General features: G+C 38.3%; 1 protein-coding gene across 5 annotated transcripts in view; it reads left to right on the forward strand.

Annotated features, from left to right (window-relative positions):
- The window catches only part of KCNK2 (potassium two pore domain channel subfamily K member 2), a 150814-nt gene that overhangs the window by 105226 nt on the left and 28455 nt on the right, over nt 1-17133 (forward strand). For all 5 annotated transcript variants that reach the window (XM_059675622.1, XM_059675625.1, XM_059675624.1 and 2 more), the window contains exons 4-5: nt 2342-2502; nt 4725-4911. In XM_059675622.1, coding sequence (XP_059531605.1) covers nt 2342-2502; nt 4725-4911 — 348 coding nt within the window. The remainder of the gene's footprint in view (nt 1-2341; nt 2503-4724; nt 4912-17133) is intronic.

The following is a 17133-nucleotide window of genomic DNA, read 5'->3' on the forward strand; positions in this document are numbered from 1 at the left end:
TCCTTTAAGAGGACAGTGGCAAAATGTGATGGTGGTACTGCTCGGTCCAAAATGTCAAACAGCAATGCCAAATGTCACTGCCTGCCTCTTACAGCCACTTACACCGTTTTAGTTGTAGTTACCCCAGCATGAGCTCACGTTCTGTAGCTTGCATCCTTTCCTTTTGTTCTTTGCCTTGAGCATCACAGTAGGTCTCTTTCCTTTCCCATGTTTTAATCATTCCGATAGTTGAGAGCAGCTGGTCTGCATTCTTCCCTTCTCCATCTTTTCTTCAGCATAAACATCCTCTCCATCCTTCATCCTTTCAACCATTAGGGTGAGAAGTTGCCTTCCTCTCTGCGTGCTGTTTGCCAATGCTCCTTCCAAAGGTGGCCCCCACGGTTGACAGAACATTTCAGAACGCAGTGGAGAGCGTTGTGTAATCGTGACCCCATTCTACTGGCTCTTAAATACATGGGTCAAATCCATGATTGGCTACTTTTTGCTCCTACCGGTACTATTTCAATAATAATGATAATCATAATGATCACCGTGCCTCACATACGTATATTGAGCGCATACCGTATAATAGATTTTTCTAAACACTCTTCATGTAACAGCTGACTTAGTGTTTACAGCTTGATGAAGTAGATAATAATAACAATCATACCCTGTCACCAGCTGAGGAAATAATCTGCCCAGGGTCACATATAGTGAGCGGTGGATCCAGAAATGGCTACAGTAAATTGTGAAACTTTTACAGGCTGTTCATCCCGATTTCTCTCTCAATCAGATAATCTTAGACTTTCAAGTAAAATGCTTTAAAAAATCATGATGTTTGCATATCTTACTCTAAATCTGTGGACGTTTTATTAGATGATCAGTATTTACCACTTTAAAAAACATCATTAAATGCACACATCTAATTCTTTATCTGGTACAACATGAATTTACTTTATCAGCTGTTTGATATAAACATGCATTTTACCTCATATACCCCAAAAGTTGCACTGAGATGACAAAAAACATGTAAAAATAATGGGAAAAGAATTCAATAGTGTGATTGAAGGCAGGGAAGTGGCTGGAGGTTGAAAAATTGAGGGAACCACAATAGGATGGATTTGGAGGATGATATGAAGCATACTAGTATAGATTCAGATTGACAATGAACTCTTTTTGAACTGGGGAGCCCACGTCCCCCATAGAAGCAAAATAGAGGATTCCATAGAGAAAATTGTTCTGAAGGCACCAAAATTAGAAGCAGAAGGGAGCCCAGGGCCAGTAGCCTATAAATTAACCACCACTTGTGGAATTTTGTAGCTGTGTCCAGTCTTCACGTCCAGAATAAAGATGTGAATACAAGCATTTCAGAGTTAAGTTTAGAGATATTCCCAGAGCAGGCAGCAGGCTAGAGGGCAGTTGGTGGCTGGGAGTTGGCGGCCATCATGAGGAATTAGGAGACCCTTCTCTCTCAGGAGCTATGTGAAGTGCACACCCACTAGGAGAGCCTGGCCAGACATGAGTCCCCCTCTTTCTGGCCAACACAAGTCTACTTCAACCAGGGCTCCTTTAAAGAGAATCTTACATAGACCACCAGCTCAACCATGATTCTCACTGAGACTGGGAAATCCATTGCAGCCACAAATACTAACCAATCTAGTGTTGTACTGTGCTTACAAGTATGAAAATACAGCCAGGAATTCGCAAACACTTGAAGAAATTCACCTAAAAAAAGGGAGGGTAGCACTGCGCTCAAGGAATTGAGTTAATACACGGTACAAACAAAGAAATGAATATAATTATTATTTTCATTTCATAAAAGCAGGCTAATGACAAAAGGCACAAAGTTCTTGAAAATTAGATACGTACATTAAAACAAAAACGTCAGTAGATGAGTTGACTAGCAATGAACACCAAACTGCCTGAGTAGGAAGAAGGGAAAGATGGAAATATTAGGGGGAGAAAAATGTATGGTTAACGTGACCAAATAGTGGCCCATTAAAGCAATACACTCTTAGTAAATGGCAATGAAAACCTTGTAGCTAACAGGATTTTAAGTATAGAGAGACAGAAGTACATTTAATTAAATATTTGCTTTATTACATGTGTTACCCCCTCAGTTTTCATTATCTAGTTTAATTGGAACAATGGCTTTACTTTGTAGATTGTTGAAATGTTTGCTTATGTGTATTTTATATTAAAGTATATTAAAAGTTTATGTAATACAAAACGATTCTTAAACTAGTTGAAATCTGTGATTGATATAATATTTAGGAATTTTTGAATCGACCTTGAAGTCATGTGTTTTAAACTAGTACTCATTTATAAACAACCGAATTCTTTTTTTCTTAAATTTATCTAGGGTTTGGAAACATCTCACCACGCACAGAAGGGGGGAAAATATTCTGTATCATCTATGCCTTACTGGGAATTCCCCTCTTTGGTTTTCTGTTGGCTGGAGTTGGAGATCAGCTAGGGACCATATTTGGGAAAGGAATTGCAAAAGTGGAAGATACGTTTATTGTAAGTATGATAGCCTTTTAACTACATGTGGTTATTGTTTAATGTATTAAAATATTACACTTTTTCCATTATCTCAGAGCAGCTATACATTCACTATTGGATTTTCCATAACAATTTATATGTACTCCTATTAGCATGTAACTCACTGTATAGTTATTTTTATACTTATCTGAATGAATAAATTAATGCATGAGAAAACTCTTAAAATATGCATTAAAAAGTAGAAATCTGACAGCCCTAGTTCAAATTCTAGATATATTGTCTCCTAGCTATATTTTGCAATTTATTTAATGTGAGTAGAACTATTGACAATGAAACATTACTCTGAGAGTTAGAGATAATATAGGTTAAAGTTTAACAGAACTAGTAAAGACTGGCAGTATTTTATTACTTAAAAATTGTTTTGGTACCCTTGTTCATTGCTGGTGTCACTGTAAACATATAACTCTTCTATAAAGGATATAGAAATATATGACAAACACAATAAAGATGACCATACAACTTAATTTAGTAATGTCATTGATAGAAATCTATCAAAGTGATATAATTCAGTAGAACCAACAGTAATATATATATAGATGTTCATGGCCACATTACATTCAATAGAAAAAAATAAAATGAAAATGCTTCTGTTACAATTTTAAGTAAAAAACAATAACATCATGAGTACAAACTTCTATTCTTGAAGAAAATTCTGGATAAAGAAAATGATTGTGTGAGAGGATGGGGTTATAAATGATTTATTACTACTGTCACTGTTATTCCAAATACATTGTAGTTATTATTAAATGACATTTTCATATTTTCACAAAATTGTCAGAGCATTTTACATTTAACTCTATGGATGAAATAAGACTCTTGAGTATGGTTTTTCAATTTAGTTCTAGTTTTTAGCATTATTATGTTTCATATTTAAGTTCAAAGTTCACTCTCAAATATTTTTACTGTTAGAGTGGAGTAGGTGTGGTTATTCCCAAACAGGAGTTTTATCCTCTTTATGGTATTATACTTTTCTTATATTGATATAAAAATATCTTGTATTTATATTAATTGAGAGGTAGGATTAGAGGCATGAACTTGATAGTACTGAATTGTTCATTTATTCAACAGAGTTTTAAGCACCTACTGGATGCTGGGCAGTGTCTTTTGTGTTGCATCTACATCAGTGCATAAGACAAATTCCGTGCCCTGTTAGGGGATACAGTCCAGGGGTCATGATTCAGCATTTAGCACTAAACACTTCTGAGAACTTTACAAATGTGAATTCACTTAGCTCTCAGGTGTGCGATAAGGACGCTGGACTAGCGAAACTTTTCTTTCTATTTTCCATTCTATGGTTTCATTGACCTTTATGTCTAGAAAAATTTCAAGCTCTGCCATTCAGTGATTCTTCTATGGTGGGCCTGTGACCTAGAAAGGACAGATTCAGTTAGAGATGAATAATTCATGGTGATTAATCTCAAAAAGAGACCTGGAGATAAACTGCTGTCTGTACAGTCGTCATTTAATGTCACACTGTGGAGATTCCTGATAAGAGAAGGAGGTGAAAAAATGTGGGTACTCGGATGGCAGCTGTAGCTTAGAGGTGTGGAAGATTTATCCTTATTTACATATCATCTTTGATATATTTAGTTTTATAGTTTAAGACCATAGGCAGAGAGAGAGTTCATCAGGCTCATCTGGGAATGAAATGTGAACTTTAAGTCTCTGAACATCCACTTTAATCAACTGAATATTGATTGGAAATGTGATAGGATTGAGAAGGAATAATTTGATCAGTAGTAAATATTTAATTCATAGTTCAGTTTTTTTCCATTTTCATATATTTCTAGATTGTGTTTATCCCACAATCAATTGTATGCCTATAGACTAGAAATATTTTAAGAGTAGTTCCGGTAAACAAAAGGATGATGTAAATCTGAAATTTGTATTTTAAGAGCAAATGTGATTTACTTGGGAGAGTAATTTACCTGTTGTAAGCTCTGTAAGACTAAAGTGGTATCATTGTTAGCATTGGATGTTTTGAGCTAGTTATGTGATACCCAATTTTGACTTTACTTATAAAGACAATGGAAAATTAATCATAAAAGGGAATAAAATAAAATTCCCACTTGCTAATTTGCCGATAACAGTGTACATAAGTTAGCTTTGTGCGTATGCCAATAATCAATTAATCTCAGTCAATTTCTCTTTCTCTCTCACTCTCTTGCTCTCTTCCCTAGAAGTGGAATGTTAGTCAGACCAAGATTCGCATCATCTCAACAATCATATTTATACTGTTTGGCTGTGTGCTCTTCGTTGCTCTGCCCGCTATCATATTTAAGCACATAGAAGGCTGGAGTGCTCTGGACGCCATTTACTTTGTGGTTATCACTTTAACAACCATTGGATTTGGTGACTATGTTGCAGGTAAGTTTTTCCTGGCACCGCCACTGCTCTCCTAACCCGTGTCCCTTCTTTCGACTTTTCACTTGGGTTTGCAGCACAACACAGTGACTGTATTCGTTACTAAGGTTGCCATAACCAGGTACCACAAACTGGGTTGCTTTAAACAAAAGAAATCCATTCTCTCTTGGAAGTTCAAAATCAAGGAGCCAGCAAAGGCATGCTCCCTCCGAGACTCTGTCAGAATCCTTCCTTGCTTCTGTCCAGCAGTCCTTGTTGCTTCTTGGCTGATAGCCCCATCACTCCCATCTCTGCTTCCATCATCCCATGGCTTTCTCCGTGTCTCGCTCACTGTGTCCGAAGGATGCCAGTCATATTGGATTAATGCTAGGCTAGTGTGAGTTCATCATACTAATTACATCTCTAAGGACCTCATTTCCAAATAAGGTTGCATTCCAAAGTACTAGGGGTTAGTACTTCAACATGTATTTTTGGAAGACACATTTTAATCCATAACAATGACAAAGCCAAAAAAAAAAAAAAAAGCCATTCCATGACAGTGGAGGTAAGCAGATTGGTGCAGTTGGACATTTATTTTTTATTCTAAGAAAGAGATTTAATTACAGGTTATTCAGAATTTTATATTCCCACCCTATTTTTCAAACCCAAATATCTGCCTCTTAATTTTCCTTTTTTTTTTTTTTTTTAGAGGTACAAAAATTTGAGTTTAACTTATCTTTGCTCTTTTTTCTTAGGCCTTTTCATATCTTAGTTTAAAAAACACCTGCAAAATGTAGATATTCTTAGCTACTTAAGAACTTGTTTCTCTAAGATATTTACCGTCTTTAATTTTTAGTTCTCGGGAAAATATTTTAGGCCTTTGTTAAAGTGTCCACTTTTTTATTCATTTTAAAATTTCTTCTTTTCTATATATGTTATTTCAATTGCTGTTTGCTTCCTTATTTATTTATTTATTGCTGCAAAAAGCTTTGTTGTTCCATTTAATCCAGTGCATGGGAGAGGGCTGCAGGGTGGTTAAAAGAATGGCTGGGGTTTCGGGGACAGGCTCAGGCACAAGGCAGACACCAGGGGAGGCAGAGGGGCCCCTCACAGGCCTCCGGGCTCCCCAGGCTCCTAGGGTGCTGGAGGCTGAGCCTTTCCTACAGCCACTGGCCCCGCCCGGCCTGGGGCGCAGCCTGCGGAGGGAGCCAGGTGGGGCCCATCTTCCTGATGAGCTCCCCCTCCTCACCCGGAAGCGGCTCTGCAGGACTTTAAAGCTGAGCGTCCCCGGGGCAGAACCAGGGCCTGCAGGGTCAGGTTTCTCCCCAAGGCCGGGGCGGCCTCCCTGGCGCCCCAAATTCTGCCCACTCCTCTGCGGAGGCCTCAGCGCGTCCTGGGGGACAGTGCGGCCACCGCGCTGGGTTTGCACTCAGAGCCCTGGAGCTTCTTCTCTGCCAGTTTGGGGAAGAAGCGGCCCACGCCCTGGAGAGCCACATCCTCAGGGTCCAGATAGAAGCCCAGAGAGAGGTAGGTGTGGGCGGCCGCAGAGGCAGGGGGAGTGGGGGGGGCAGGTGGTTCACCGAAGCCCCCACCTCGGTGGGATAATGCTGAGGGATCTGGGAGCTCATGGTTGTTCGCATAAGGGGTTAAGGTAGAAAAAACCCGGTGTGCTGGCTGGTCCCAGGGTGGTGCTGAAGGTGGTGACTGGATAAGAGGCTGGGGGGTGGCCGAGGCTGGGAGAAGGGGCGTCCCTGGGGCTGTTCGTCCAAACACTGTTGAAGCAAGAGGCAGCTCCGGGACGCCTTGCTTTTGCTTTATTGTTGTAGCTCTTAGGACTTACATTTCTGTCATTCCCACTCTCCTTTTTCCTGTTATATTATTTAATATTGTTCTAACTCCAGTTTTAAGTAAAGTATAATTGTGGTAAAAGTAATTTAAAGTAGTCATGGATCATTTTGACCAGCTACTGAAAATCTAAACCATTCTTTTAAAAAAAATCAGTTGGAAGTATTAGAAAAACATGCTGAACGCTATAGTAGGAATGTGCCGTTAAATTTTCCAGAGTAAACTCACCAGCCTAATTTAGTTTTAGGAGAGTTTTATACTTTCTGGCTATTTACTATCCTTTCTTGTTTTCTTGTTGTTGTTTTTAATCTTAATCATTTTTATTTTACTTAATCAATAAATAAATACAAGAAAACGGTTGTGAAACCATTGGCAATATGGTAAACTTTAAAGCATTTATTCAACTTCGCTCATTATATTTCTTGGAATGAGAATATATACATTTTTTTCACAAGTAAATGCTTAATGCTTTACAATTACCCTATTTGTAGAAACTTGAAAATCATTGCGATTAAATGAAAAAAAAGTGCACAAAAAATTCTTTTAATCTTACGATTTAAAATATATTCAAAATAACATTTTTACAGCAGTCAAAACCTTTAACTAAAAATAAAAAACTGTAGTCTCATAAGTTTAACAAGTGGCCACGCTCTAATTTAATTATTAACACCTGGAAAAATACCGTGGCTCCTAAACAAGGGAGACCAGCGGTTGGGACAGTTTCCCTTCTGGGCACTCCTAGTTTTGTCTTTATTGTTTTTATTTCATCTGTTCAAACACAGACAGTTGCTCCAATTTTAAAGAAGTCTAAATGGACTTTGGGCATTTAATATCGGCGATGCTTGCTAAGACTTAAGACCTCCAACAATGAGAATCAGAAAAGGCTCTTTCTTGACCCAAACTTCTCACTTAAATGTTTTCAGAAAGAGAACATGTTGTGTTTGTAGAACATGTTGTGCTCTATAAAATCTCACAGAAGGCTGATAGTTCGTATGTTTTTTATTGATTGGCTAATTACAGTATCCTGGCAAAGCCTGCCTTCTTGGGGAACGTCTATCTTTGAAGATGAGGATGTTTTCATGAGTGACACTTTGCTTTGGTCAAAAATGCTGTGTGCACATTTGCGGGTTGGATGGAGGCCCTGAGGCAGGAGGACACACTCTTGTGCTGGAGATCTTAGAGTTTTCTAACCAGGTTAATGTGGAGAGAAGAAGCTCAGACATTTGTACCTCCATCTACTACACGCTTCTGTCCTAAAACACCCATTTTTCTACCTCACATCAAAGCTATTTACTTGGCTTAAGCAGAAGTGGAAAGTGTGTGAATACAGGAGAAAGTGAGACACGCTGATGCTAACAAAGCTTACACTCATGGCATGTTAACCTTAGGCTCTTGTACCACTTTATAAACATAATTAACAAGGGCTCATCACTAGAATACATATGTATTAGGTGATATATCTTTAGGGGATATATTTTTAGGCGAACAACATTGTATTTGTATTTTATTTTATTTTTAATGTTTATTTTTATAGTAATGCACCATTTTATTTATTTTTCAGCTTTATTGAGATACAGTTGATAAATAAAATTGTAAGATATTCAAAGTATACATCATGGCATTTTCATATACATAGACATTGTACTAGTAAAAGGATTCCCGCCTCCTAGTTAATACATCCATCTCCTCACATATGTGTCCCTTATTTTTTGGGGGTGAGAACAATTAAGTTCTACACTCTTAGCAAATTTCAATGCTATAATACAGTGTATGCGTTATTTTCAACCATCAGCAGACTGTGTCAATCTAGTATAGGGACCACATGGTCTGAGACTCTAAGGAAACAAAAATTATAAATAAAAGAAATGTGGGTGGAATCCTAAAATAATGTTGATATTTGCAACCAGAGTACCAGAAAAAAAAAGGACAAATATTTTTACTTTATGGTTTTGTAGAAGATGAAAAACAATTTTTTTTTAACTTACTTTAAGAAATCAACACTCTGAACCTGGCTAGCTCATGTGGGCTTGTTAATATTCAGTCTCAGCTGCCTGCAGAGTGAAGTGTGTGGATCAGTGGCGACCCTGAAGTTTAGAGCCACGGCGCCGTTTTGTGGGCGAACGGGAACAAAATGGTATTTGCATGGCATTGAGTTTAGTCTAGTAAACATCTTATTACTGCGATTTCTTTTTGTTGTAACCCTCTTTGAATTCATTACTTTAATTTTACAGAGGAAATTAACGAAAAATGGTAGAAATACACTTTACTAATCATTAGCAAATGCTGAGAAAGATAAATTAGAGAAGAGGCAGATTGACACCAGCTTTTGATGTATCTCTGCCTGCTTAATTGATGTATGCTGTAGCTATTTTGGTCTTTGTGAGACTGTGGAGCCCTGCTCCTAGTATTGTAGTCTTTACGGCCTCGGTCCTTTTGCCCGGGGAGCGTTTTTGGAATGAGAATGAGAATGTGGATGAGGGCAGGTGTGTGGCAAAGGCTGGGTAGGAAATGTGTGCCCTTTGCCAAAGTCTTTGGAAAAACAAAAATTATGAGTTTTTTAAAAGGACCTTGGGAAAGAATTGCCTCATATAGTTCGACGTAAAAATAGCCTTTGCTTCTGGGTGCTTTGAGACTCTAAAGTACAATTAGCCCTGGAGTTAAGGCAAGTCCCCCACCTGGGACTATTGGCTGTTTACTTTTTTAGAACCTTCTCTCTGGCTATTAGATGTCACTGCAGGCAGTGTTTTCACTTCAGTTTGGCATTTTTTGCTGGGAAAAACAAGAGGCACTGCTGTAACTTAAAACTTCTCATCTTTCTATTGGGCTTTCAACCTCCAAAGAAAAGCAAGTTGAACCTCTTGTGATGCACCCTCATTGGCTGGTGCTCTTCTCAAGCCTGCAAGTCCTTTGACAGGGATTAGGGATCGGTTACATTGTTGTATTGAACTTCTTGGAAGACAAATTCAAACTGTGGTGTTATGAAAAGAAAAGTAAATTTTAGAGGGTGATGTATAAATGTTTAGGATACAGGTTGTAACCTTGGTGTAACTATTAGGAACATCCCAAGGGCAGCAAGTGAGCATGTGGTGTTTCAGACCAGAACGCTGAAGCAGAGGGCTCATCCCCAGGGAATGAGCAAGAAAGTCCGGGCAAAAAGACTTTCTACCATGGGGAGAACACAGGACAACTCCTGATTCTATGTATTCGTAGGCCTCATTCCTTACATGTCATATAATGCATGATATAAATTAGTGCATAATAGTGTTCTAATTCATAAGAAAATATATTTAAATGTGCATGCTCAGAACCTTTTCATTGCGGTGATAATGAATCAAAAGCATTTAGAGACCACGCATCACGACAAAACCACATAGCATTAAGTTTCTCTGTGTATGTGACTGAATAGAGGAAGTCAGCACTCACTAATTTTTCTGCAGGAAGAGCCCTCCCAGCAAATTTTTTAAAAATATATTTTTTATTAATTTTTAGAAGGAGAGGAAGGGAGGAGAGAGAGCGAGAGAGAGAGAGAGAGAGAGAGAGAGAGAGAGAGAGAGAGACTGACTTTGATGTGAGTGAAACATAGATTGGCTGCCTCCTGCATGCCCCCTACCAGAGATCAAGCCTGCAACCTGGGCATGTGCCCTGACTGGGAATCGAACCTGCAACCTATTGGTGATGGATGACGCCCAGCCAACTGAGCCACACTGGCAAGGGTGCTCCCAGTGAATTTTAATTTTATATTTATGCAAGGGGTGTGTTTTAGCGGCTGGTTGGCTATCTTGGTGATTGTTGTCTGCTTCTTTCTGATGGCCCAGTGTTCTAGAGCTCAATGTTCTAGGGCTAAAAAGGACCTTTCTTTTACACACGAATAAACATAGTTGGTTGTTCTTCAAAATTGGAGAAAAGTAAAATTAATTACCTAACTTAACACAATTTAAAATATTTTTCAAAGCTGGTGACTTCTTTAATATATACTGCTAGGGTTAGAGTGGATCATGCAAGACAAGAATGTATTTCCATGAACTGTTTAGAAGGTGCCCTAAGAAGTCCTTAAAATACTCCTTTTAGTAAACCAGGCGTGTTCATAAGAGATAATATGACTGAATGAAAGCCAGATGCAAATTTATAGTTTCACAAAGCAGTGAGCTCATATTACCTATTTTATTAATAAAAAGCAGAAGTTTTTGCCAAAAATTTAGATATTCTAAGAAATATTCATGGTTGATATTATGAAAACACATTTACCATTGGAACATACATTTATTTAGCTATTCAAATATACCCTTTTGGGAATTTTGATCCATGAAATTTAGTATATTTAGTTGAATAATGATATTTTCTTCATCTCACACGTAGTTATTGAAAGCTCACTTTGTGTTTTGTACCTTATGTTCCTCTATATAGAAAATATAACTTGGGGCTTTCCCAGGTCAGATTCTTCTTCTGGTGCATTTACTTTTATTATTTCGTACAAATTTTCACAGTTGTATAGTCATTTGGCATCACATTTTTTTTGAGTTGGAAAAATATATTTGTTTATCTCATATTAACAATTAAGTTTTCTTAGAATTGTATTTTCAAAGTCATTGTTGAAAAAGTAGGTTTTAGTAACCACACCATTGCTTTCCCTTATAACCGAAACATGACTCATTGAGTGGAGTGCTCAGAGCTTGCCTAATTAATGAAAGGGGATTTTTATCATGAAAACATATAAATCTCTATTGAAAAACCACGGCAAGATTTTTTAAAAATTTTTGTTTAAAACAGTTTGTTCTAATAGCAACCCTGCAGAAAACAGTTCCTGATGATGCGTAAAAGCTTTGCAACTATGTCAGAGGCCAGTTATTAAAACTGCTATTATGGAGCTGGTCTCTAATAAAAGTTTGCCAGGAATCCAGTGGATAACAAGGAAAGTACCGGATGAGGAAGAGTTCTGATAAAGAACAGTCAGTACTACCATCACCACTGCAATGGCTCCCCAAAACTGCTTTGATTGGAAAGAGAGGGTTTATGTGACTGCCAGATGTATTATATCATTCATTCATTCAGCAATATAGTGAGCACATGTATATTCCATACTGTGCTTAGCACTTAGTGATAATGATTGCCTGTTCCTATGGATAGAATGTGTGAGATGCAGGAAGAGCTACCGATCCTGGTAGTTATTTTGTTTGATAGTGTAGGAAATTCTACAAGGAGTCAGGTCCACCCTGACTCAGCTAGTGGCTCTCAGAGAACTCATGAGAGAACTGATAGCGATCTACATGATTAATTAAATGGGATTTGACCCAGATGGCTCAGAAGTCCTACGGACTGTAGAGAAGAAGTTATGTAACTTCCAGGATTCAGAATGGATATATTAGTAGCATTGTGGAAACATATGGACAAAAAAAAAAGGAAATCATTCAATGATTAATAGTTATGGCTTAGGGAGGTTGGCAGTAAATTGTACTAAATTTGATGAAAAAAATCCAAATTGCTCTATCTTGAGTCTTAACAGTAATTTCTAGGGATGATAATTGTGTCCACCTTATAAATTTCCATCCTCATAAAGGATGAGTGAGTGAGGCAGTGTGTGGACTTGCTTTCTTTATGGTCGTGAGATGTTCTAATGTCAGTTTTCCTAATTTTAGACCAAGTGCCGAACAGGAAATGGACAATGTCTTGAATGCTGAAATTGAAATTTCCCAAAATATAGGTTCAAATGCTAGACAGGTTTATCTTTTGTAACCTTGTGTTTTTCTGACTCAATGGCTTATGAGAAGCTTTGTTTAGTGGGTGAGCTAGTGTTTAATACAAAAGTCATATTTCCATTTGTAAAAAAGAAAATAGAATTTATAACACTACTGAAAGAGCCTCTTAGTCCTTGAAGCATGGAGAAAACACTTTATTCAGTTAAATTGCTTTACTATAAAAAAGGAAACATATACTAAAGCAGGAAGTTTTTTTTCTCCCTTTATATTAAGGCAGGATGGTTTTGATTAATAAAAATAAAGTCAAGCAAACATAAAATACAGATAGCATTTTAGAAATAATGTTGATAACTTAGCCCAGAATGGCTAGATGATTCTCAGGCTAGATCTTCTTTTAAAAACTTTTATTGAATTTATTGGGGTGACATTAGTTAATAAAATTATACAAGTTTCACATGTACAATTCCATAATACATCATGTGTATATGATAGTGTGTGTTCACCACTCCAAGTCAAGTCTCCTTTCATCATCATTTTTTTATAAGTAGTATTCTCTGAGTCAGGAGTATCACAGGGAAAGAAAATTAAATTTAAGGGGTGAGGGCATGGTGTAGGCAAGTTCTTTAAATAGGGCCAACTGTTAGAAATTGTTGGAATGAGGACAGAAGCAAGGTGAGGAGGCTTCTGGTAAAATAATGCTTACCTTCAGACTCACCTGGTTTCTGGGCAAGACCCTTCAAGAGAAGAGGCACGCCTTGTTTGATTTAGTGTTTGCAGCCCAGCTCGGTGTTTACCATTCAGTGTGGGCAAATAAGGCTGGTGGATAAAGGATGGCATCATAGGTAACGTGGACAACCAGGTCAATGCAAAAGCCTGGGATACGGAGCCAGGCGGGCCTGGGTTTGAATTTAGCTCTGCTGCCTCCCTTCCTGGGAGACCTGACACGTTACTTTACCTACTGAGACTGTCTTCTGTTGAAAAGTGGGGACACTTCCTGACGATGGCAACTTGAATTATTAGCTTAATATGGAGGGACGTGGAGAGTATTATGCTAAGTGAAATAAGCCAACCAGAGAAAGACAAGTATTACATTATCTCATTCATATGTGGAATCTAATGAACAAAAGAAACTGATGAACAAAAGATCCAGAGACATAGAAGCATTGAACAGACTATGGAACCTCAGAGGGAAGGTGGGGGAGGGGTGGAAGGGTGGGAAGCGATCAAAGAACTTGTATGCATATATCTGTAATCCATGGACACAGACAATAGGGAGGTAAAAGCCTGGGTGGGCAGTTGGGGTCAATGGGGGGAAAATGGGGGTCATATGTAAGACTTTCAACAGTAAAGATTTAATTTTTTTTTTTTTAAAAAAAGAATTATTAGCTTAAATTGCTGTAAAGGCAGCTGGAGTTATGGCTTAAATCTGAGGACAAATGGTTTTACTAATCGCCCTGTCCTAAGTCAGTGGAAATGTCAGGAGTGGGAATGCAGCCTCCCTCACATTTTTAGGAAACACATCTGGGGAGAGACTGAGTCCCGAGCATTACTGACAGCCCACGCCTCTCCTGGGCTACATGTGGCACCTGCAGTTTAATCTGCTGGATGCGGTTAGGCTGTGGCTGGTTTCCTTCCTTGAGCACCAGGGGGAAGACGTCCAGAGAGCAATGGCGACTTTTAAAAGAGGCTGTCACATATCATATGCGAATCAGGAAGAGAGTTACTTTAACTACTTGGAAAAGTTTATAAGATTCCTGAAACCTGTGTGCTTCCACCCCTCTTTGCTATTTTTATTGCCATCTGCCTACTCTCCTATAATGATTAGCCAAAAGCTCTTAAAATGGAAAGGATCTGTGTGCATATTTTGGGTGGCAACAAAGAAAACAGCAGTGAGGTGACTGTTCCTGCCAAGTGGGTGAGGATCCCAAAAGTGGACAGAGGGCTGTAGCATCCTGCAGGCCACGTCTCGGGAGTCTGTGGAAAGAGGGGGAAAAAATTATGGAGTGGCAGAGTGGACCTGGGGGTAAGGGGCTTACAGGGAGTGAATCCAGGACAGAGAAATTACCCTGCATCCTTACTTAGCAAGAGACCCAGGGACAGGTTTCCTGAATGTAGCCAGATTAAAATTAATACTTCTAACAGCCAAGACATTTTTTGAATGTTTTCTAATTTAAAGCAAATCCAATAGCTCTTTTAAGCAACTTATCTGCAGATAATTTAATTTGGGTAAGATTCTTGGATCAAGTGAACTGAATAAGGTGGAAATTAATTCATAAGTCTCAGCTGTCAGAAAGTGGCCAGGATTTGGGAGTTGTTTGACAATACTCCATATACATTAGTTTTTCCTAGATCTTTTGACTGCTGGCATTTCATCTTAAGAGTGGCAATTAAGAATGGGAAAACATTGCCCCCTCCAGTCCCCTCGACCGTGGCTTAGAATCCGCTGAAACATGTGGGGTAAACATTTTACCCAATATAAACCTTTTAGAGATTAAGCTAATTTACTCTTTTCAAACTGTGACATCCTGTTTATAAGAAGGAAGATTTATAAAAAGTCATCTTGAGCTTGATCTGACTCCTCATATCAACATTTTGGTGAATTAAAGTGTTAAATGAGTCACAACTATTTGGATGAAGATTTTCTGGTTTTGAAAGAGAAAGTACTCGGAAAAAATGTCATTTTGGTTTTATTGAAATGGAAACATTTAAAAAATAGAATTCGCTAGTGAGCCTATCATGTGACAAGTTTCCACACACATTTCTTAAGTCACTTTTGTGAATCCGTAGAGCTGCATCTCCCAGGGCCAAGTCTTAACCATCGTGAGATGCTTTTAGCCTCCATAATCCTTTCCAGAAAAGATGTTTTTTAAAAAAACACTGCACAAGGAAAACAATTTTCACAACATTTTGAAGGAACATTATTTACTTTGAAATGTATTCTTAAATGAAGTTTATTTGCCTGATAGAAAAATGGTCTCTTTTACTCTGACCCTTTAATACTTGAAAATGTCATTGCAGGCAATTCAAAGTTTAATTTAGATAAAGGAATGTTACAGTCAAAATTTTATACTTGATTTGAAAAAAATCCTTACTCAAGGATATGTTTCCATTGACTTTTAGAGAGAGAAGAAGGGAGAGGGAGAGAGAGAGAAACATCAATGTGAGAGAAACATTTATTGGTTGCCTCCTGCATGCGCCCCAACCAGGGATCGAACTACAACCTGGGTATGTGCCCTGACCAGGAATCGAACCCCGGACCCTTTGGTGCATGGGGCAATGCTCCAACCAATGGAGCCACACCAGCCAGGGCATTATATTAGTTTTTTAATGAATAGTGCAGTGATGGCGAACCTTTTGAGCTCGGCGTGTCAGCATTTTGAAAAACCCTAACTTAACTCTGGTGCCGTGTCACATATAGAAATTTTTTGATCTTTGCAACCATAGTAAAACAAAGACATATTTTTGATATTTATTTTATATATTTAAATGCCATTTAACAAAGAAAAATCAACCAAAAAAATGAGTTCGCGTGTCACCTCTGACACGCGTGTCATAGGTTCGCCATCACTGGAATAGTGGCTACTTAGCTGTTTTATGATTGGATGGGCCCCTGTTTAAACATCCCAGTCTCTCTGCTATTGATCCTGTAAAGATAAGGATCCTACTGGGTATCTCCACCTGTTTGTACTTCAAGCACGTCAAACCCATCATGTCCCAGTTTAGGTTGCTTCTCTCTTCTTTGTCACTCTCCCTTCCCCCGTGTTTCCTGTTCAGTTGCTGGCACATCTCCCACATGAGGGCCTCTGGTCATTCTAGAGCCTTCCTTTTACTTATCACACCAACTAACTGGTTGTTAATGCCTGATGATTCTGTCTCCAAAATGCCTTTTTCCATTCCAGCCTCAACTCGGGCACAGTAATTTCTTAGCTCCTTTAGAACAAAACTTTCTAACGGGTTTCCCTGTCAGCCCTTCCTTTCTGCCACTAGATCTTTCTGTGCATATAGTGAAACATGAATATAGGACTTACCTTTCTGTCCACTTTTACCTACTCCCCATTGGTGTCAGGAGCCAGTCCTTGCAACCTGACACAACTTCCTTTTTCTAGATTCTTTTCTTCTACCCATCTACTCCCTGGCACTCATTTATATATATTTAGCTGCTACTAAATATCTTTTGAATATGCCACACATTTCCACCTAAACTTTTCTCTGTTTTGATCCTCATCATCCTCATCATTTAAGACTCATTTTCTGTCTACTTGCCTTCCTCCTTCCAGAAGTAAAAATCCTTTCTTCTGTGTCTTCTCTTAGCACAATTTTATTCTTTCGCTGTCACTGGATATATCCCATAATGGTTAATTGCCTATGTGAGGCTTTCTTGGGCTAAATTATGAATTTCTTAAGAGCGAGCTTTCTTTCCATCTCTTGTGGAAAAAAAAATCACTGTTCAGTGTTTGGGATTTAATATGAGTCCCATTAAAATGTGCTGAAGGAGGGATGTGTTCAAATGTATTCACATTCTCATAGGTGCAGTTATTGTACCAAATGGATGGAGAAGTAAAGATTAGAATGAAGCAAAAGCGCTCTTTGTCATTTTTTTTTCTTGAGAGCTAGAGATATAAATTTATGACAAACATGGGAATTCCAAAAAGTCAGAGAACAGAGAATGACAGCATTACCTGCAAATTACTGTTTAAATGAGACCTAA

The sequence above is a fragment of the Myotis daubentonii genome, chromosome 18 (assembly GCF_963259705.1).
Source record: "Myotis daubentonii chromosome 18, mMyoDau2.1, whole genome shotgun sequence".
NCBI lineage: Eukaryota > Metazoa > Chordata > Mammalia > Chiroptera > Vespertilionidae > Myotis > Myotis daubentonii.